General features: G+C 63.8%; 1 protein-coding gene across 1 annotated transcript in view; it reads right to left on the bottom strand.

The window, feature by feature from the left end:
* Positions 1–23,276, bottom strand: part of LOC139230552 (circularly permutated Ras protein 1-like) — a 189,922-nt gene that overhangs the window by 14,985 nt on the left and 151,661 nt on the right. Inside the window, exon 17 of the mRNA XM_070862386.1 lies at positions 2,172–2,312. Within this exon, the coding sequence (XP_070718487.1) occupies positions 2,172–2,312 (141 nt within the window). The remainder of the gene's footprint in view (positions 1–2,171; positions 2,313–23,276) is intronic.

Below are 23,276 nucleotides of genomic sequence, written 5' to 3'. Positions count from 1 at the left end.
ATTAAGATGGAAAGTGAAGTAGTACAATCCGAAAGTAGGGTCCTAAATCTAAACAAAGGAAACTACGAAGGTATGAGGAATTAATTGGCTATGATAGATTGGGAGGATTCATTAAAAGGCATGATGGTGGATAGGCGATGGCTAACATTTAAGGAACAAATGCAACAGTTATACATTCCTTTCTGGTGTAAAAACACAAAGAAAAGTGGCCCAACCATGGCTAACAAAAGAAATTAAGGATAGTATTAGCTCCAAAGAGGAGTTGGACAAAGTTGCCAGAAAAAGTAGCAAGCCTGAGTATTGGGGCAGTTTAGAATTCAACAAAAAAGGACCAAGAGATTGATTAAGAGAGGAAAACTAGAATATTACAGTAAACTTACAAGGAACATAAAAACCGACTGGAAAAGTTTCTACAAGTATGCAAAAAGAAAACGATTAGTGAAAACAAATTGAGGTCCTTTACAGACAGAAACGGGAGAATATATCATGGGGAACAAGGAAATGGCAGAACAATTAAATAAATACTTCGGTTCTGTCTTCACGGAAGAGGACACAAAGTCCCAGAAATGCTAGGGAACCAAGGGTCTAGTAAGCAAGAGGAATTAAAGGAAATGATTATTAGTAAGAAAATAATGCTGCAGAAACTAATGGGGCTGAAGGCAGATAAATCCCCAGATGATCTGCATCCCAGAGTACTAAACGAGGTAGCCATGGAAATAGTAGATGCATTGGTTGTCATCTTCCAAAATTCGATAGATTATGGAATAGTTCCTGCAGATTGGAGGGGGGCAAATGTAACCCCACTATTTAAAAAAGGAGGGAGAGAGAAAACGGAGAACTACAGACCAGTTAGCCTGACATCAATAGTAGGGAAATGTTGGAGTCTATTTATAAAGGATGTGATAACGGGATTAAACAAAGTCAACATGGATTTATGAAAGGAAAATCATGTTTGACAAACCTACTGGAGTTTTTTGAGGATGTAACTGATAGAATAGATAAGGGAGAACCAGTGGATGTAGTGTATTTGGATTTTCAGAAGACATTTGATAAAGTCCCACATAAGAGGTTAGCGTGCAAAATAAAAGCACGTAGGATTGGGGGCAATGTATTGGCATGGATTGAAAATTAGTTAACTGACAGGAAACAGAGTAGTAATAAACGGGTCTTTTTCGGGGTGGCGGGCAGTGACTAGTGGGGTACCACAGGGATCAGTGCTGGGGCCCCAGCTATTCACAATATATATATAAATGATTCGGATGAGGGAACCAAATGTAATATTTCCAAGTTTCTTGACGACACAAAATTAGGTGGGATTGTGAGTTGTGAGGAGGATGAAAAGATGCTGCAAGGCGATTTAGATAGGTTGAGTGAGTGGGCAAACACATGGCAGATGCAGTATAACATGGATAAATGTGAAGTTATCCACTTTGGTAGGAAAAACATAAGGACAAAGTATTATTTAAATGGTGATGGTTTGGGAAGTGTCGATGTACAGAGGGACCTGGGTGTCCCTGTACACCAGTCATTGAAAGCAAACATGCAGGTGCAGCAAGCAGTTAGGAAGGCAAATGTTGGCCTTCATTGCAAGAGGATTTGAGTACAGGAGCAAGGATGTCTTACTACAGTTATACAGGGCCTTGGTGAGACTGCACCTGGAGTACTGTGTGCAGTTTTTGTCTCCTTACCTAAGAAAGGATATACTTGCCATAGAGGGAGTACAGCAAAGGTTCACCAGACTGATTCCTGGGATGACAGGACTGTTGTATGAGGAGAGATTGGATCGACTAGGCCTGTATTCACTCGAGTTCAGAAGAATGAGAGGGGATCTCATTGAAACGTATAAAATTCTGACTGGGTTGGATAGACTGGATGTGGGGAGGATGTTTCCCTGGGCTGGGAAGTCTAGAACAAGGGGTCACAGTCTCAGGATGCGGGGCAGGAAATTTAGGACCGAGATGAGGAGAAATTTTTCACTCAGAAGGTGGTGAACCTGTGGAATTCTCTACCACAGAAGGCTGTGGAGGCCAAGTCACTGAATATATTTAACAGGGAGATAGATAGATTTCTAGAAATAAATGGCATCAAGAGAGCCCCACCCCTCTCTGCCCCTCGCCCCCCCCCCCCCCCCCCACCACCACCACATAGTACAGCGGGAGGATTACACTTACAGTATTTCACTTATGAATTCCTTCTGAGCCAGGGCTTCCTTCCGAGCATCATGCATCCTGCCCTCCATGACTAAGCGAGCACTGATCTGTGCAGTGTGAATCTGTAGAACGCTGAGGTTTATATTCTCCTTAACAACGGCGCTAGAAATTAAAAAACAAACTCATCACCTAAACTGATACACGGACAGGGACAGGGCACAGGGACAGGGCTCAGGGACAGGGACAGGGCACAGGGACAGGGCACAGGGCACAGGGACAGGGCACAGGGACAGGGCTCAGGGACAGGGCACAGGGACAGGGCACAGGGACAGGGCACCGGGCACAGGGACAAGGCAGAGGGACAGGGCACAGGAACAGGGCACAGGACACAGGACACAGCACAGGGCACAGGGACAGGGCACAGGGACAGAGCACAGGGCACAGGGACAGGGCACAGGACACAGGGGACAGGGCACAGGGCACAGGGACAGAGCACAGGGCACAGGGGACAGGGCACAGGGCACAGGGACAGAGCACAGGGCACAGGGACAGAGCACAGGGCACAGGGACAGGGCATACGGCACAGGGACAGGGCACAGGGACAGAGCACAGGGCACAGGGCACAGGGACAGGGAACAGGGCACAGGACACAGGGCACAGGGACAGGGCAAAGGGACAGGGCACAGGGCACAGGGAACAGGGACAGGGCACAGGGACAGGGCACAGGGCACAGGGCACAGGGACAGAGCACAGGGGCAGGACACAGGGACAGGACACAGGGACAGAGCACAGGGACAGGGCACAGGGCACAGGGACAGAGCACAGGGGCAGGACACAGGGACAGGACACAGGGACAGAGCACAGGGACAGGGCACAGGGCACAGGGGACAGGGCACAGGGCACAGGGACAGAGCACAGGGCACAGGGCACAGGGACAGGACACAGGGACCGAGCACAGGGATAGGGCACAGGGGACAGGGCACAGGGCACAGGGACAGAGCACTGGGCACAGAACACAGGGACAGAGCACAGGGACAGGGCACAGGGCACAGGGCACAGGGGACAGGGCACAGGGCACAGGGACAGAGCACAGGGCACAGGACACAGGGACAGAGCACAGGGCACAGGGCACAGGGACAGAGCACAGGGCACAGGGCACGGGGACAGGGCACAGGGACAGAGCACAGGGACAGAGCCAGGGCACAGAGCACAGAGCACAGAGCACAGGGGCAGGGCACAGAGACAGGGCACAGGGACAGAGACAGCGCACAGAGCACAGGGCACAGGGACAGGGCACAGAGCACAGGGCACAGAGCACAGGGCATAGGGACACGGCACAGGGCACAGGGACAGGGAACAGGGCACAGGGCACAGGGACTGGGACAGGGCACAGGAAAAGGGCACAGGGACAGGGCACAGGGCACAGGGACAGGGAACAGGGCACAGGGCACATGGGACAGGGCACAGGGACAGGGCACAGGGACAGGGCACAGAGCACAGGGACAGGGCACAGGGACAGGGCACAGGGCACAGGGACAGGGAACAGGGCACAGGACACAGGGCACAGGGACAGGGCAAAGGGACAGGGCACAGGGCACAGGGACAGAGCACAGGGACCAGGGACAGGGCACAAGACACAGGGCACAGCGACAGAGCACAGGGACAGGGCACAGGGCACAGGGAACAGGACACAGGGACAGGGCACAGGGAACAGGGCACAGGGCACAGGACACAGGGACAGGGCACAGGCACAGGGAACAGGACACAGGGACAGGGCACAGGGAACAGGGCACAGGGCACAGGACACAGGGACAGGGCACAGGGACAGAGCACAGGGCACAGAGCACAGGGCACAGAGCACAGCGCACAGGGACAGGGCACAGGGACAGGGAACAGGGCACAGGGACAGGGGACAGGGCACAGGGCACAGGGACAGGGCACAGGGCACAGGCACAGGACACAGGGCACAGGCACAGGGCACAGGGCACAGGGACTGGGACAGGGCACAGGGACTGGGACAGGGCACAGGGACTGGGACAGGACACAGGGCACAGGGACAGGACACAGGGCACAGGGCACAGGGACAGGACGCAGGGCACAGGGACAGGGCACAGGACACAGGGCACAGGGACAGGGAACAGGGCACAGGGCACAGGGACTGGGACAGGGCTCAGGGACTGGGACAGGGCACAGGGCACAGGGACAGGGCACAGGGCAAAGAGCACAGGGGACAGGCACAGGGCACAGGGACAGGGACAGGGCACAGGGACAGGGCACAGGGCACAGGGCACAGGGACAGGGCACAGGGACAGGACATAGGGACAGAGCACAGGGCACAGGGACAGGGCACAGGGACAGGGCACAGGAACAGGACACAGGGACAGAGACAGCGCACAGGGCACAGGGCACAGAGTACAGGGATAGGGCACAGGGCACAGGGCGCAGAGCACAGGGCACAGGGAACAGGGCACAGGGACAGGGCACAGAGCACAGGGCACAGTGACAGGGCACAGGGACAGGGCACAGGGACAGGGAACAGGGCACAGTGACAGGGCACAGGGACAGGGCACAGGGACAGGGCACAGGGCACAGGGACAGGGGACAGGGACAGGGCACAGGGACAGGACACAGGACACACAGACAGGGCACAGGGACAGGGCACAGGGCACAGGGCACAGGGACAGAGCACAGGGCACAAGGACAGGGACAGGGCACAGGGACAGAGCACAGGGACAGGGCACAGGGCACAGGGACAGGGCATAGGGACAGAGCCAGGGACAGGGCACAGGGCACAGGGACAGGGCACAGGGACAGGGCACAGGGACAGGGCACAGGGCACAGGGACAGAGCCAGGGCACAGAGCACAGGGCACAGGGGCAGGGACAGAGCACAGGGCACAGGGCACAGAGCACAGGGCACAGGGACAGGGCACAGGGAACAGGGCACAGGGCACAGAGCACAGGGCACAGGGATAGGGCACAGGGCACAGGGCACAGGGCACAGGACACAGGACACAGGACACAGGGCACAGGGTCAGGGAACAGGTCACAGGGCACAGGGACAGGGCACATGGCACAGGACTCAGGGCACAGGGCACAGGGACAGGGCACAGGGACAGGACACAGGGACCGAGCACAGGAATAGGGCACAGGGGACAGGGCACAGGGCACAGGGACAGAGCACAGGGCACAGGACACAGGGACAGAGCACAGGGCACAGGGCACAGGGACAGAGCACAGGGCACAGGGCACGGGGACAGGGCACAGGGACAGGGCACAGGGACAGAGCCAGGGCACAGAGCACAGAGCACAGAGCACAGGGGCAGGGCACAGAGACAGGGCACAGGGACAGAGACAGCGCACAGAGCACAGGGCACAGGGACAGGGCACAGAGCACAGGGCACAGAGCACAGGGCACAGAGCACAGGGCATAGGGACACGGCACAGGGCACAGGGACAGGGAACAGGGCACAGGGCACAGGGACTGGGACAGGGCACAGGAAAAGGGCACAGGGACAGGGCACAGGGCACAGGGACAGGGAACAGGGCACAGGGCACATGGGACAGGGCACAGGGACAGGGCACAGGGACAGGGCACAGAGCACAGGGACAGGGCACAGGGACAGGGCACAGGGCACAGGGCACAGGGAACAGGGCACAGGACACAGGGCACAGGGACAGGGCAAAGGGACAGGGCACAGGGCACAGGGACAGAGCACAGGGACCAGGGACAGGGCACAGGGAACAGGACACAGGGACAGGGCACAGGGAACAGGGCACAGGGCACAGGACACAGGGACAGGGCACAGGGACAGGGCACAGGCACAGGGAACAGGACACAGGGACAGGGCACAGGGAACAGGGCACAGGGCACAGGACACAGGGACAGGGCACAGGGACAGAGCACAGGGCACAGAGCACAGGGCACAGAGCACAGCGCACAGGGACAGGGCACAGGGACAGGGAACAGGGCACAGGGACAGGGGACAGGGCACAGGGCACAGGGACAGGGCACAGGGCACAGGCACAGGGCACAGGGCACAGGGACTGGGACAGGGCACAGGGACTGGGACAGGACACAGGGCACAGGGACAGGACACAGGGCACAGGGCACAGGGACAGGACGCAGGGCACAGGGACAGGGCACAGGACACAGGGCACAGGGACAGGACACAGGGCACAGGGCACAGGGACTGGGACAGGGCTCAGGGACTGGGACAGGGCTCAGGGACTGGGACAGGGCACAGGGCACAGGGACAGGGCACAGGGGACAGGCACAGGGCACAGGGACAGGGACAGGGCACAGGGACAGGGCACAGGGCACAGGGCACAGGGACAGGGCACAGGGACAGGACACAGGGACAGAGCACAGGGCACAGGGACAGGGCACAGGGACAGGGCACAGGAACAGGACACAGGGACAGAGACAGCGCACAGGGCACAGGGCACAGAGTACAGGGATAGGGCACAGGGCACAGGGCGCAGAGCACAGGGCACAGGGAACAGGGCACAGGGACAGGGCACAGAGCACAGGGCACAGTGACAGGGCACAGGGACAGGGCACAGGGACAGGGAACAGGGCACAGTGACAGTGCACAGGGACAGGGCACAGGGCACAGGGACAGGGCACAGGGCACAGGGACAGGGGACAGGGACAGGGCACTGGGACAGGGCACAGGGCACTGGGACAGTGCACAGGGCACAGGTACAAGGCACAGTGTACAGGGACAGGGCACAGGGACAGGACACAGGACACACAGACAGGGCACAGGGACAGGGCACAGGGCACAGGGACAGAGCACAGGGCACAAGGACAGGGACAGGGCACAGGGACAGAGCACAGGGACAGGGCACAGGGCACAGGGACAGGGCATAGGGACAGAGCCAGGGACAGGGCACAGGGCACAGGGACAGGGCACAGGGACAGGGCACAGGGCACAGGGACAGAGCCAGGGCACAGAGCACAGGGCACAGGGGCAGGGACAGAGCACAGGGCACAGGGCACAGAGCACAGGGACAGGGAACAGGGCACAGGGCACAGGGACTGGGACAGGGCTCAGGGACTGGGACAGGGCACAGGGCACAGGGACAGGGACAGGGACAGGGACAGGGCACAGGGCACAGGGCAAAGAGCACAGGGGACAGGCACAGGGCACAGGGCACAGGGACAGGGCACAGGGACAGGGACAGGGCACAGGGACAGGGCAGAGGGATAGGGCACAGGGCACAGGGATAGGGCACAGGGACAGGACACAGGGCACAGGGACAGGGCACAGGGACAGGGCACAGGGCACAGGGACAGGACACAGGGACAGAGACAGCGCACAGGGCACAGGGCACAGAGTACAGGGATAGGGCACAGAGCACAGGGCACAGGGCGCAGAGCACAGGGCACAGGGAACAGGGCACAGGGATAGGGCACAGAGCACAGGGCACAGGGCACAGGGCACAGAGCACAGGGCACAGGGCACAGGGACTGGGACAGGGCACAGGGACAGGGCACAGGGACAGGGCACAGGGCACAGGGACAGGGCACAGGGACAGGGCACAGGGACAGGGCACAGGGACAGGGACAGGGCACAGTGACAGGGCACAGGGACAGGGCACAGGGACAGGGCACAGGGAACAGGGACAGGACACAGGGCACAGGCACAGGACACAGGGCACAGGCACAGGGCACAGGGCACAGGGACTGGGACAGGGCACAGGGACTGGGACAGGACACAGGGCACAGGGACAGGACACAGGGCACAGGGCACAGGGACAGGACACAGGGCACAGGGACAGGGCACAGGACACAGGGCACAGGGACAGGGAACAGGCACAGGGCACAGGGACTGGGACAGGGCTCAGGGACTGGGACAGGGCACAGGGCACAGGGACAGGGCACAGGGCAAAGAGCACAGGGGACAGGCACAGGGCACAGGGACAGGGCACAGGGACAGGGCACAGGGCACAGGGCACAGGGCACAGGGACAGGGCACAGGGATAGGGCACAGGGACAGGACACAGGGACAGAGCACAGGGCACAGGGACAGGGCACAGGGACAGGGACAGGGCACAGGAACAGGACACAGGGACAGAGACAGCGCACAGGGCACAGGGCACTGAGTACAGGGATAGGGCACAGGGCACAGGGCGCAGAGCACAGGGCACAGGGAACAGGGCACAGGGACAGGGCACAGAGCACAGGGCACAGTGACAGGGCACAGGGACAGGGCACAGGGACAGGGAACAGGGCACAGTGACAGGGCACAGGGCACAGGCACAGGGCACAGGCACAGGGACAGGGCACAGGGCACAGGGACAGGGGACAGGGACAGGGCACTGGGACAGGGCACAGGGCACTGGGACAGTGCACAGGGCACAGGTACAAGGCACAGTGTACAGGGACAGGGCACAGGGACAGGACACACAGACAGGGCACAGGGACAGGGCACAGGGCACAGGGACAGAGCACAGGGCACAAGGACAGGGACAGGGCACAGGGACAGAGCACAGGGACAGGGCACAGGGCACAGGGACAGGGCACAGGGACAGAGCCAGGGACAGGGCACAGGGACAGGGCACAGGGCACAGGGACAGGGCACAGGGACAGGGCTCAGGGACAGGGACAGGGCACAGGGCACAGGGACAGGGCACAGGGACAGGGCACAGGGACAGGGCACAGGGCACAGGGCACAGGGACAGGGCTCAGGGACAGGGCACAGGCACAGGGCACAGGACACAGGACACAGCACAGGGCACAGGGACAGGGCACAGGGACAGGGCACTGGGCACAGGGACAAGGCAGAGGGACAGGGCACAGGAACAGGGCACAGGACACAGGACACAGCACAGGGCACAGGGACAGGGCACAGGGACAGAGCACAGGGCACAGGGACAGGGCACAGGACACAGGGGACAGGGCACAGGGCACAGGGACAGAGCACAGGGCACAGGGGACAGGGCACAGGGCACAGGGACAGAGCACAGGGCACAGGGACAGAGCACAGGGCACAGGGACAGGGCATACGGCACAGGGACAGGGCACAGGGACAGAGCACAGGGCACAGGGACAGGGCACATGGCACAGGGGACAGGGCACAGGGCACAGGGACAGAGCACAGGGCACAGGGACAGGACACAGGGCACAGGGACAGAGCACAGGGCACAGGGACAGAGGACAGGGCACAGGGACAGGGCACAGGGACAGGGCACAGGGACAGGGCACAGGGACAGGGCACAGGACACAGGGCACAGGGCACAGGGCACAGGGACAGAGCACAGGGGCAGGACACAGGGACAGGACACAGGGACAGAGCACAGGGACAGGGCACAGGGCACAGGGGACAGGGCACAGGGCACAGGGACAGAGCACAGGGACAGGGCACAGGGCACAGGGCACAGGGGACAGGGCACAGGGCACAGGAACAGAGCACAGGGCACAGGACACAGGGACAGAGCACAGGGCACAGGGCACAGGGACAGAGCACAGGGCACAGTGCACGGGGACAGGGCACAGGGACAGGGCACAGGGACAGAGCCAGGGCACAGAGCACAGAGCACAGAGCACAGGGGCAGGGCACAGAGACAGGGCACAGGGACAGAGACAGCGCACAGAACACAGGCACAGGGCACAGAGCACAGGGCACAGAGCACAGGGCACAGAGCACAGGGCATAGGGACATGGCACAGGGCACAGGGACAGGGAACAGGGCACAGGGCACAGGGACTGGGACAGGGCACAGGAAAAGGGCACAGGGACAGGGCACAGGGACAGGGAACAGGGCACAGGGCACAGGGACTGGGACAGGGCACAGGAAAAGGGCACAGGGACAGGGCACAGGGACAGGGAACAGGGCACAGGGCACATGGGACAGGGCACAGGGACAGGGCACAGGGACAGGGCACAGGGACGGGGCACAGAGCACAGGGACAGGGCACAGGGACAGAGCACAGGGACAGGGCACAGGGCACAGGGACAGGGAACAGGGCACAGGACACAGGGCACAGGGACAGGGCAAAGGGACAGGGCACAGGGCACAGGGACAGAGCACAGGGACCAGGGACAGGGCACAAGACACAGGGCACAGGGACAGAGCACAGGGACAGGGCACAGGGCACAGGGAACAGGACACAGGGACAGGGCACAGGGAACAGGGCACAGGGCACAGGACACAGGGACAGGGCACAGGCACAGGGAACAGGACACAGGGACAGGGCACAGGGAACAGGGCACAGGGCACAGGACACAGGGACAGGGCACAGGGACAGAGCACAGGGCACAGAGCACAGGGCACAGAGCACAGCGCACAGGGACAGGGCACAGGGACAGGGAACAGGGCACAGGGACAGGGGACAGGGCACAGGGCACAGGGACAGGGCACAGGGCACAGGCACAGGGCACAGGGCACAGGCACAGGGCACAGGGACTGGGACAGGGCACAGGGACTGGGACAGGACACAGGGCACAGGGCACAGGGACAGGACACAGGGCACAGGGACAGGGCACAGGACACAGGGCACAGGGACAGGGAACAGGGCACAGGGCACAGGGACTGGGACAGGGCTCAGGGAATGGGACAGGGCACAGGGCACAGGGACAGGGCACAGGGCAAAGAGCACAGGGGACAGGCACAGGGCACAGGGACAGGGACAGGGCACAGGGACAGGGCACAGGGACAGGGCACAGGGCACAGGGCACAGGGCACAGGGCACAGGGCACAGGGCACAGGGACAGGGCACAGGGATAGGGCACAGGGACAGGACACAGGGACAGAGCACAGGGCACAGGGACAGGGCACAGGGACAGGGCACAGGGACAGGACACAGGGACAGAGCACAGGGCACAGGGCACAGGGACAGGGCACAGGGCACAGGGACAGGGGACAGGGACAGGGCACTGGGACAGGGCACAGGGCACTGGGACAGTGCACAGGGCACAGGTACAAGGCACAGTGTACAGGGACAGGGCACAGGGACAGGACACAGGACATACAGACAGGGCACAGGGACAGGGCACAGGGCACAGGGACAGAGCACAGGGCACAAGGACAGGGACAGGGCACAGGGACAGAGCACAGGGACAGGGCACAGGGCACAGGGACAGGGCACAGGGACAGAGCCAGGGACAGGGCACAGGGCACAGGGACAGGGCACAGGGACAGGCACAGGGCACAGGGACAGAGCCAGGGCACAGAGCACAGGGCACAGGGGCAGGGACAGAGCACAGGGCACAGAGCACAGGGCACAGGGACAGGGCACAGGGAACAGGGCACAGGGCACAGAGCACAGGGCACAGGGATAGGGCACAGGGAACAGGGCACAGGGCACAGGGCACAGGACACAGGGACAGGGAACAGGTCACAGGGCACAGGGACAGGGCACAGGGACAGAGCACAGGGCACAGGGACAGGGCATACGGCACAGGGACAGGGCACAGGGACAGAGCACAGGGCACAGGGACAGGGCACAGGGCACAGGGGACAGGGCACAGGGCACAGGGACAGAGCACAGGGCACAGGGACAGGACACAGGGCACAGGGACAGGGCACAGGGCACAGGGACAGAGGACAGGGCACAGGGACTGTGCACAGGGACAGGGCACAGGGACAGGGACAGGGCACAGGGCACAGGGCACAGGACACAGGGCACAGGGCACAGGGACAGAGCACAGGGGCAGGACACAGGGACAGGACACAGGGACAGAGCACAGGGACAGGGCACAGGGCACAGGGGACAGGGCACAGGGCACAGGGACAGAGCACAGGGCACAGGGACAGGACACAGGGACAGAGCACAGGGATAGGGCACAGGGGACAGGGCACAGGGCACAGGGACGGAGCACAGGGCACAGAACACAGGGACAGAGCACAGGGACAGGGCACAGGGCACAGGGGACAGGGCACAGGGCACAGGGACAGAGCACAGGGCACAGGACACAGGGACAGAGCACAGGGCACAGGGCACAGGGACAGAGCACAGGGCACAGGGCACAGGGACAGAGCACAGGGCACAGGGCACGGGGACAGGGCACAGGGACAGGGCACAGGGACAGAGCCAGGGCACAGAGCACAGAGCACAGAGCACAGGGGCAGGGCACAGAGACAGGGCACAGGGACAGAGACAGCGCACAGAGCACAGGGCACAGGGACAGGGCACAGAGCACAGGGCACAGAGCACAGGGCACAGAGCACAGGGCATAGGGACACGGCACAGGGCACAGGGACAGGGAACAGGGCACAGGGCACAGGGACTGGGACAGGGCACAGGAAAAGGGCACAGGGACAGGGCACAGGGCACAGGGACAGGGAACAGGGCACAGGGGACAGGGCACAGGGCACAGGGACAGAGCACAGGGCACAGGGACAGGACACAGGGCACAGGGACAGGGCACAGGGCACAGGGACAGAGGACAGGGCACAGGGACTGTGCACAGGGACAGGGCACAGGGACAGGGACAGGGCACAGGGCACAGGGCACAGGACACAGGGCACAGGGCACAGGGACAGAGCACAGGGGCAGGACACAGGGACAGGACACAGGGACAGAGCACAGGGACAGGGCACAGGGCACAGGGGACAGGGCACAGGGCACAGGGACAGAGCACAGGGCACAGGGACAGGACACAGGGACAGAGCACAGGGATAGGGCACAGGGGACAGGGCACAGGGCACAGGGACGGAGCACAGGGCACAGAACACAGGGACAGAGCACAGGGACAGGGCACAGGGCACAGGGGACAGGGCACAGGGCACAGGGACAGAGCACAGGGCACAGGACACAGGGACAGAGCACAGGGCACAGGGCACAGGGACAGAGCACAGAGCACAGAGCACAGGGGCAGGGCACAGAGACAGGGCACAGGGACAGAGACAGCGCACAGAGCACAGGGCACAGGGACAGGGCACAGAGCACAGGGCACAGAGCACAGGGCACAGAGCACAGGGCATAGGGACACAGCACAGGGCACAGGGAACAGGGCACAGGGCAAAGGGACTGGGACAGGGCACAGGAAAAGGGCACAGGGACAGGGCACAGGGCACAGGGACAGGGAACAGGGCACAGGGCACATGGGACAGGGCACAGGGACAGGGCACAGGGACAGGGCACAGGGACAGGGCACAGAGCACAGGGACAGGGCACAGGGACAGGGCACAGGGACAGGGCACAGGGCACAGGGACAGGACACAGGGCACAGGACACAGGGCACAGGGACAGGGCACAGGGCACAGGGACAGAGCACAGGGACCAGGGACAGGGCACAAGACACAGGTCACAGGGACAGAGCACAGGGACAGGGCACAGGGCACAGGGAACAGGACACAGGGACAGGGCGCAGGGAACAGGGCACAGGGCACAGGACACAGGGACAGGGCACAGGGACAGAGCACAGGGCACAGAGCACAGGGCACAGAGCACAGCACACAGGGACAGGGCACAGGGACAGGGAACAGGGCACAGGGACAGGGGACAGGGCACAGGGCACAGGGACAGGGCACAGGGCACAGGCACAGGACACAGGGCACAGGCACAGGGCACAGGGCACAGGGACTGGGACAGGGCACAGGGACTGGGACAGGACACAGGGACAGGGAACAGGGCACAGGGCACAGGGACTGGGACAGGGCTCAGGGACTGGGACAGGGCACAGGGCAAAGAGCACAGGGGACAGGCACAGGGCACAGGGATAGGGACAGGGCACAGGGACAGGGCACAGGGCACAGGGCACAGGGACAGGGCACAGGGCACAGGGCACAGGGATAGGGCACAGGGACAGGACACAGGGACAGAGCACAGGGCACAGGGCACAGAGTACAGGGATAGGGCACAGGGCACAGGGCGCAGAGCACAGGGCACAGGGAACAGGGCACAGGGACAGGGCACAGAGCACAGGGCACAGTGACAGGGCACAGGGACAGGGCACAGGGACAGGGAACAGGGCACAGTGACAGGGCACAGGCACAGGGCACAGGGCACAGGGACAGGGCACAGGGCACAGGGACAGGGGACAGGGACAGGGCACTGGGACAGGGCACAGGGCACTGGGACAGTGCACAGGGCACAGGTATAAGGCACAGTGTACAGGGACAGGGCACAGGGACAGGACACAGGACACACAGACAGGGCACAGGGACAGGGCACAGGGCACAGGGACAGAGCACAGGGCACAAGGACAGGGACAGGGCACAGGGACAGAGCACAGGGACAGGGCACAGGGCACAGGGACAGGGCACAGGGACAGAGCCAGGGACAGGGCACAGGGCACAGGGACAGGGCACAGGGACAGGGCACAGGGCACAGGGACAGAGCCAGGGCACAGAGCACAGGGCACATGGGCAGGGACAGAGCACAGGGCACAGGGCACAGAGCACAGGGCACAGGGACAGGGCACAGGGAACAGGGCACAGGGCACAGAGCACAGGGCACAGGGATAGGGCACAGGGCACAGGGCACAGGGCACAGGACACAGGACACAGGACACACGACACAGGACACAGGGCACAGGGTCAGGGAACAGGTCACAGGGCACAGGGACAGGGCACATGGCACAGGACTCAGGGCACAGGGCACAGGGACAGGGCACAGGGACAGGGCACAGGGACAGAGCACAGGGCACAGGGCACAGGGATAGGGCACAGGGACAGAGACAGCACACAGAGCACAGGGCACAGGGACAGAGACAGCGCACAGAGCACAGGGCACAGGGCACAGGGACAGGGACAGGGACAGGGCACAGGGACAGGGCACAGAGCACAGGGCACAGAGCACAGGGCACAGGGACAGGGCACAGGGCACAGGGACTGGGACAGGGCACAGGGACAGGGAACAGGGCACAGGGCACAGGGCACAGGGCACAGGGACAGGGCACAGGGCACAGGGCACAGGGACAGGACACAGGGCACAGGGCACAGGGACAGGACACAGGGCACAGGCACAGGACACAGGGCACAGGCACAGGGCACAGGGACTGGGACAGGGCACAGGGACTGCGACAGGACACAGGGCACAGGGCACAGGGACAGGACACAGGGCACAGGGCACAGGGACAGGACACAGGGCACAGGGCACAGGACATAGGGCACAGGGACAGGGAACAGGGCACAGAGCACAGGGCACAGGGACTGGGACAGGGCTCAGGGACTGGGACAGTGTACAGGGCACAGGGACAGGGACAGGGCAAAGCGCACAGGGGACAGGCACAGGGCACAGGGCACAGGGACAGGGCACAGGGACAGGGACAGGGCACAGGGACAGGGCACAGGGATAGGGCACAGGGCACAGGGACAGGGACAGGGCAAAGAGCACAGGGGACAGGCACAGGGCACAAGGCACAGGGACAGGGACAGGGACAGGGACAGGGCACAGGGACAGGGCACAGGGATAGGGCACAGGGCACAGGGATAGGGCACAGGGACAGGGCACAGGGACAGGGCACAGGGCACAGGGACAGGGCACAGGGACAGAGACAGCGCACAGGGCACAGGGCACAGAGTACAGGGATAGGGCACAGAGCACAGGGCACAGGGCGCAGAGCACAGGGCACAGGGAACAGGGCACAGGGATAGGGCACAGAGCACAGGGCACAGGGCACAGAGCACAGGGCATAGGGCACAGTGACTGGGACAGGGCACATGGACAGGGCACAGGGACAGGGCACAGGGACAGGGACAGGGCACAGTGACAGGGCACAGGGACAGGGCACAGGGACAGGGCAGAGGGAACAGGGACAGGACACAGGGCACAGGGCACAGGGATAGGGCACAGGGCACAGGGATAGGGCACAGGGACAGGACACAGGGCACAGGGACAGGGCACAGGGACAGGGCACAGGGCACAGGGACAGGACACAGGGACAGAGACAGCGCACAGGGCACAGGGCACAGAGTACAGGGATAGGGCACAGAGCACAGGGCACAGGGCGCAGAGCACAGGGCACAGGGAACAGGGCACAGGGATAGGGCACAGAGCACAGGGCACAGGGCACAGGGCACAGAGCACAGGGCACAGGGCACAGGGACTGGGACAGGGCACAGGGACAGGGCACAGGGACAGGGCACAGGGACAGGGCACAGGGCACAGGGACAGGGCACAGGGACAGGGCACAGGGACAGGGACAGGGCACAGTGACAGGGCACAGGGACAGGGCACAGGGACAGGGCACAGGGAACAGGGACAGGACACAGGGCACAGGCACAGGACACAGGGCACAGGCACAGGGCACAGGGCACAGGGACTGGGACAGGGCACAGGGACTGGGACAGGACACAGGGCACAGGGACAGGACACAGGGCACAGGGCACAGGGACAGGACACAGGGCACAGGGACAGGGCACAGGACACAGGGCACAGGGAACAGGGCACAGGGCACAGGGACTGGGACAGGGCTCAGGGACTGGGACAGGGCACAGGGACAGGGACAGGGACAGGGCAAAGAGCACAGGGGACAGGCACAGGGCACAGGGCACAGGGACAGGGCACAGGGATAGGGCACAGGGCACAGGGATAGGGCACAGGGACAGGACACAGGGCACAGGGACAGGGCACAGGGACAGGGCACAGGGCACAGGGACAGGACACAGGGACAGAGACAGCGCACAGGGCATAGGGCACAGAGTACAGGGATAGGGCACAAAGCACAGGGCACAGGGCGCAGAGCACAGGGCACAGAGTACAGGGATAGGGCACAGAGCACAGGACACAGGGCGCAGAGCACAGGGCACAGGGAACATGGCACAGGGATAGGGCACAGAGCACAGGGCACAGGGCACAGGGCACAGAGCACAGGGCACAGGGCACAGGGACTGGGACAGGGCACAGGGACAGGGCACAGGGACAGGGCACAGGGCACAGGGACAGGGCACAGGGACAGGGCACAGGGACAGGGACAGGGCACAGTGACAGGGCACAGGGACAGGGCACAGGGACAGGGCACAGGGAACAGGGACAGGACACAGGGCACAGGGCACAGGCACAGGACACAGGGCACAGGCACAGGGCACAGGGCACAGGGACTGGGACAGGGCACAGGGACTGGGACAGGACACAGGGCACAGGGACAGGACACAGGGCACAGGGCACAGGGACAGGACACAGGGCACAGGGACAGGGCACAGGACACAGGGTACAGGGACAGGGAACAGGGCACAGGGCACAGGGACTGGGACAGGGCTCAGGGACTGGACAGGGCACAGGGCACAGGGACAGGGCACAGGGCAAAGAGCACAGGGGACAGGCACAGGGCACAGGGACAGGGCACAGGGACAGGGCACAGGGCACAGGGACAGGGCACAGGGACAGGGCACAGGGCACAGGGCACAGGGACAGGGCACAGGGATAGGGCACAGGGACAGGACACAGGGACAGAGCACAGGGCACAGGGACAGGGCACAGGGACAGGGACAGGGCACAGGAACAGGACACAGGGACAGAGACAGCGCACAGGGCACAGGGCACAGAGTACAGGGATAGGGCACAGGGCACAGGGCGCAGAGCACAGGGCACAGGGAACAGGGCACAGGGACAGGGCACAGGGCACAGTGACAGGGCACAGGGACAGGGCACAGGGACAGGGAACAGGGCACAGTGACAGGGCACAGGGCACAGGCACAGGGCACAGGCACAGGGACAGGGCACAGGGCACAGGGACAGGGGACAGGGACAGGGCACTGGGACAGAGCACAGGGCACTGGGACAGTGCACAGGGCACAGGTACAAGGCACAATGTACAGGGACAGGGCACAGGGACAGGACACAGGACACACAGACAGGGCACAGGGACAGGGCACAGGGCACAGGGACAGAGCACAGGGCACAAGGACAGGGACAGGGCACAGGGACAGAGCACAGGGACAGGGCACAGGGCACAGGGACAGGGCACAGGGACAGAGCCAGGGACAGGGCACAGGGACAGGGCACAGGGCACAGGGACAGGGCACAGGGACAGGGCTCAGGGACAGGGACAGGGCACAGGGCACAGGGACAGGGCACAGGGACAGGGCACAGGGCACAGGGACAGGGCACAGGGCACAGGGCACAGGGCACAGGGACAGGGCTCAGGGACAGGACACAGGAACAGGGCACAGGACACAGGACACAGCACAGGGCACAGGGACAGGGCACAGGGACAGGGCACCGGGCACAGGGACAAGGCAGAGGGACAGGGCACAGGAACAGGGCACAGGACACAGGACACAGCACAGGGCACAGGGACAGGGCACAGGGACAGAGCACAGGGCACAGGGACAGGGCACAGGACACAGGGGACAGGGCACAGGGCACAGGGACAGAGCACAGGGCACAGGGGACAGGGCACAGGGCACAGGGACAGAGCACAGGGACAGAGCACAGGGCACAGGGACAGGGCATACGGCACAGGGAAAGGGCACAGGGACAGAGCACAGGGCACAGGGACAGGGCACATGGCACAGGGGACAGGGCACAGGGCACAGGGACAGAGCACAGGGCACAGGGACAGGACACAGGGCACAGGGACAGAGGACAGGGCACAGGGACTGTGCACAGGGACAGGGCACAGGGGCAGGGCACAGGGACAGGGCACAGGGCACAGGGACTGGGACAGGGCTCAGGGACTGGGACAGGGCACAGGGACAGGGACAGGGACAGGGCAAAGAGCACAGGGGACAGGCACAGGGCACAGGGCACAGGGACAGGGCACAGGGATAGGGCACAGGGCACAGGGATAGGGCACAGGGACAGGACACAGGGCACAGGGACAGGGCACAGGGACAGGGCACAGGGCACAGGGACAGGACACAGGGACAGAGACAGCGCACAGGGCACAGGGCACAGAGTACAGGGATAGGGCACAAAGCACAGGGCACAGGGCGCAGAGCACAGGGCACAGGGAACAGGGCACAGGGATAGGGCACAGAGCACTGGGCACAGGGCACAGGGCACAGAGCACAGGGCACAGGGACTGGGACAGGGCACAGGGACAGGGCACAGGGACAGGGCACAGGGACAGGGCACAGGGCACAGGGACAGGGCACAGGGACAGGGCACAGGGACAGGGACAGGGCACAGTGACAGGGCACAGGGACAGGGCACAGGGACAGGGCACAGGGAATAGGGACAGGACACAGGGCACAGGGCACAGGCACAGGACACAGGGCACAGGCACAGGGCACAGGGCACAGGGACTGGGACAGGGCACAGGGACTGGGACAGGACACAGGGCACAGGGACAGGACACAGGGCACAGGGCACAGGGACAGGACACAGGGCACAGGGACAGGGCACAGGACACAGGGTACAGGGACAGGGAACAGGGCACAGGGCACAGGGACTGGGACAGGGCTCAGGGACTGGACAGGGCACAGGGCACAGGGACAGGGCACAGGGCAAAGAGCACAGGGGACAGGCACAGGGCACAGGGACAGGGCACAGGGACAGGGCACAGGGACAGGGCACAGGGCACAGGGACAGGGCACAGGGACAGGGCACAGGGCACAGGGCACAGGGACAGGGCACAGGGATAGGGCACAGGGACAGGACACAGCGACAGAGCACAGGGCACAGGGACAGGGCACAGGGACAGGGACAGGGCACAGGAACAGGACACAGGGACAGAGACAGCGCACAGGGCACAGGGCACAGAGTACAGGGATAGGGCACAGGGCACAGGGCGCAGAGCACAGGGCACAGGGAACAGGGCACAGGGACAGGGCACAGGGACAGGGCACAGGGACAGGGAACAGGGCACAGTGACAGGGCACAGGGCACAGGCACAGGGCACAGGCACAGGGACAGGGCACAGGGCACAGGGACAGGGGACAGGGACAGGGCACTGGGACAGGGCACAGGGCACTGGGACAGTGCACAGGGCACAGGTATAAGGCACAATGTACAGGGACAGGGCACAGGGACAGGACACAGGACACACAGACAGGGCACAGGGACAGGACACAGGGCACAGGGCACAGGGATAGGGCACAGGGCACAGGGATAGGGCACAGGGACAGGACACAGGGCACAGGGACAGGGCACAGGGACAGGGCACAGGGCACAGGGACAGGACACAGGGACAGAGACAGCGCACAGGGCACAGGGCACAGAGTACAGGGATAGGGCACAGAGCACAGGGCACAGGGCGCAGAGCACAGGGCACAGGGAACAGGGCACAGGGATAGGGCACAGAGCACAGGGCACAGGGCACAGGGCACAGAGCACAGGGCACAGGGCACAGGGACTGGGACAGGGCACAGGGACAGGGCACAGGGACAGGGCACAGGGACAGGGCACAGGGCACAGGGACAGGGCACAGGGACAGGGCACAGGGACAGGGACAGGGCACAGTGACAGGGCACAGGGACAGGGCACAGGGACAGGGCACAGGGAACAGGGACAGGACACAGGGCACAGGCACAGGACACAGGGCACAGGCACAGGGCACAGGGCACAGGGACTGGGACAGGGCACAGGGACTGGGACAGGACACAGGGCACAGGGACAGGACACAGGGCACAGGGCACAGGGACAGGACACAGGGCACAGGGACAGGGCACAGGACACAGGGCACAGGGAACAGGGCACAGGGCACAGGGACTGGGACAGGGCTCAGGGACTGGGACAGGGCACAGGGACAGGGACAGGGACAGGGCAAAGAGCACAGGGGACAGGCACAGGGCACAGGGCACAGGGACAGGGCACAGGGATAGGGCACAGGGCACAGGGATAGGGCACAGGGACAGGACACAGGGCACAGGGACAGGGCACAGGGACAGGGCACAGGGCACAGGGACAGGACACAGGGACAGAGACAGCGCACAGGGCATAGGGCACAGAGTACAGGGATAGGGCACAAAGCACAGGGCACAGGGCGCAGAGCACAGGGCACAGAGTACAGGGATAGGGCACAGAGCACAGGACACAGGGCGCAGAGCACAGGGCACAGGGAACATGGCACAGGGATAGGGCACAGAGCACAGGGCACAGGGCACAGGGCACAGAGCACAGGGCACAGGGCACAGGGACTGGGACAGGGCACAGGGACAGGGCACAGGGACAGGGCACAGGGACAGGGCACAGGGCACAGGGACAGGGCACAGGGACAGGGCACAGGGACAGGGACAGGGCACAGTGACAGGGCACAGGGACAGGGCACAGGGACAGGGCACAGGGAACAGGGACAGGACACAGGGCACAGGGCACAGGCACAGGACACAGGGCACAGGCACAGGGCACAGGGCACAGGGACTGGGACAGGGCACAGGGACTGGGACAGGACACAGGGCACAGGGACAGGACACAGGGCACAGGGCACAGGGACAGGACACAGGGCACAGGGACAGGGCACAGGACACAGGGTACAGGGACAGGGAACAGGGCACAGGGCACAGGGACTGGGACAGGGCTCAGGGACTGGACAGGGCACAGGGCACAGGGACAGGGCACAGGGCAAAGAGCACAGGGGACAGGCACAGGGCACAGGGACAGGGCACAGGGACAGGGCACAGGGCACAGGGACAGGGCACAGGGACAGGGCACAGGGCACAGGGCACAGGGACAGGGCACAGGGATAGGGCACAGGGACAGGACACAGGGACAGAGCACAGGGCACAGGGACAGGGCACAGGGACAGGGACAGGGCACAGGAACAGGACACAGGGACAGAGACAGCGCACAGGGCACAGGGCACAGAGTACAGGGATAGGGCACAGGGCACAGGGCGCAGAGCACAGGGCACAGGGAACAGGGCACAGGGACAGGGCACAGGGCACAGTGACAGGGCACAGGGACAGGGCACAGGGACAGGGAACAGGGCACAGTGACAGGGCACAGGGCACAGGCACAGGGCACAGGCACAGGGACAGGGCACAGGGCACAGGGACAGGGGACAGGGACAGGGCACTGGGACAGAGCACAGGGCACTGGGACAGTGCACAGGGCACAGGTACAAGGCACAATGTACAGGGACAGGGCACAGGGACAGGACACAGGACACACAGACAGGGCACAGGGACAGGGCACAGGGCACAGGGACAGAGCACAGGGCACAAGGACAGGGACAGGGCACAGGGACAGAGCACAGGGACAGGGCACAGGGCACAGGGACAGGGCACAGGGACAGAGCCAGGGACAGGGCACAGGGACAGGGCACAGGGCACAGGGACAGGGCACAGGGACAGGGCTCAGGGACAGGGACAGGGCACAGGGCACAGGGACAGGGCACAGGGACAGGGCACAGGGCACAGGGACAGGGCACAGGGCACAGGGCACAGGGCACAGGGACAGGGCTCAGGGACAGGACACAGGAACAGGGCACAGGACACAGGACACAGCACAGGGCACAGGGACAGGGCACAGGGACAGGGCACCGGGCACAGGGACAAGGCAGAGGGACAGGGCACAGGAACAGGGCACAGGACACAGGACACAGCACAGGGCACAGGGACAGGGCACAGGGACAGAGCACAGGGCACAGGGACAGGGCACAGGACACAGGGGACAGGGCACAGGGCACAGGGACAGAGCACAGGGCACAGGGGACAGGGCACAGGGCACAGGGACAGAGCACAGGGACAGAGCACAGGGCACAGGGACAGGGCATACGGCACAGGGAAAGGGCACAGGGACAGAGCACAGGGCACAGGGACAGGGCACATGGCACAGGGGACAGGGCACAGGGCACAGGGACAGAGCACAGGGCACAGGGACAGGACACAGGGCACAGGGACAGAGGACAGGGCACAGGGACTGTGCACAGGGACAGGGCACAGGGGCAGGGCACAGGGACAGGGCACAGGGCACAGGGACTGGGACAGGGCTCAGGGACTGGGACAGGGCACAGGGACAGGGACAGGGACAGGGCAAAGAGCACAGGGGACAGGCACAGGGCACAGGGCACAGGGACAGGGCACAGGGATAGGGCACAGGGCACAGGGATAGGGCACAGGGACAGGACACAGGGCACAGGGACAGGGCACAGGGACAGGGCACAGGGCACAGGGACAGGACACAGGGACAGAGACAGCGCACAGGGCACAGGGCACAGAGTACAGGGATAGGGCACAAAGCACAGGGCACAGGGCGCAGAGCACAGGGCACAGGGAACAGGGCACAGGGATAGGGCACAGAGCACTGGGCACAGGGCACAGGGCACAGAGCACAGGGCACAGGGACT

This window comes from Pristiophorus japonicus, chromosome 19 (genome assembly GCF_044704955.1).
Source record: "Pristiophorus japonicus isolate sPriJap1 chromosome 19, sPriJap1.hap1, whole genome shotgun sequence".
NCBI classification, from domain to species: domain Eukaryota; kingdom Metazoa; phylum Chordata; class Chondrichthyes; family Pristiophoridae; genus Pristiophorus; species Pristiophorus japonicus.
This window is presented reverse-complemented; position numbering and strand designations above follow the sequence as displayed.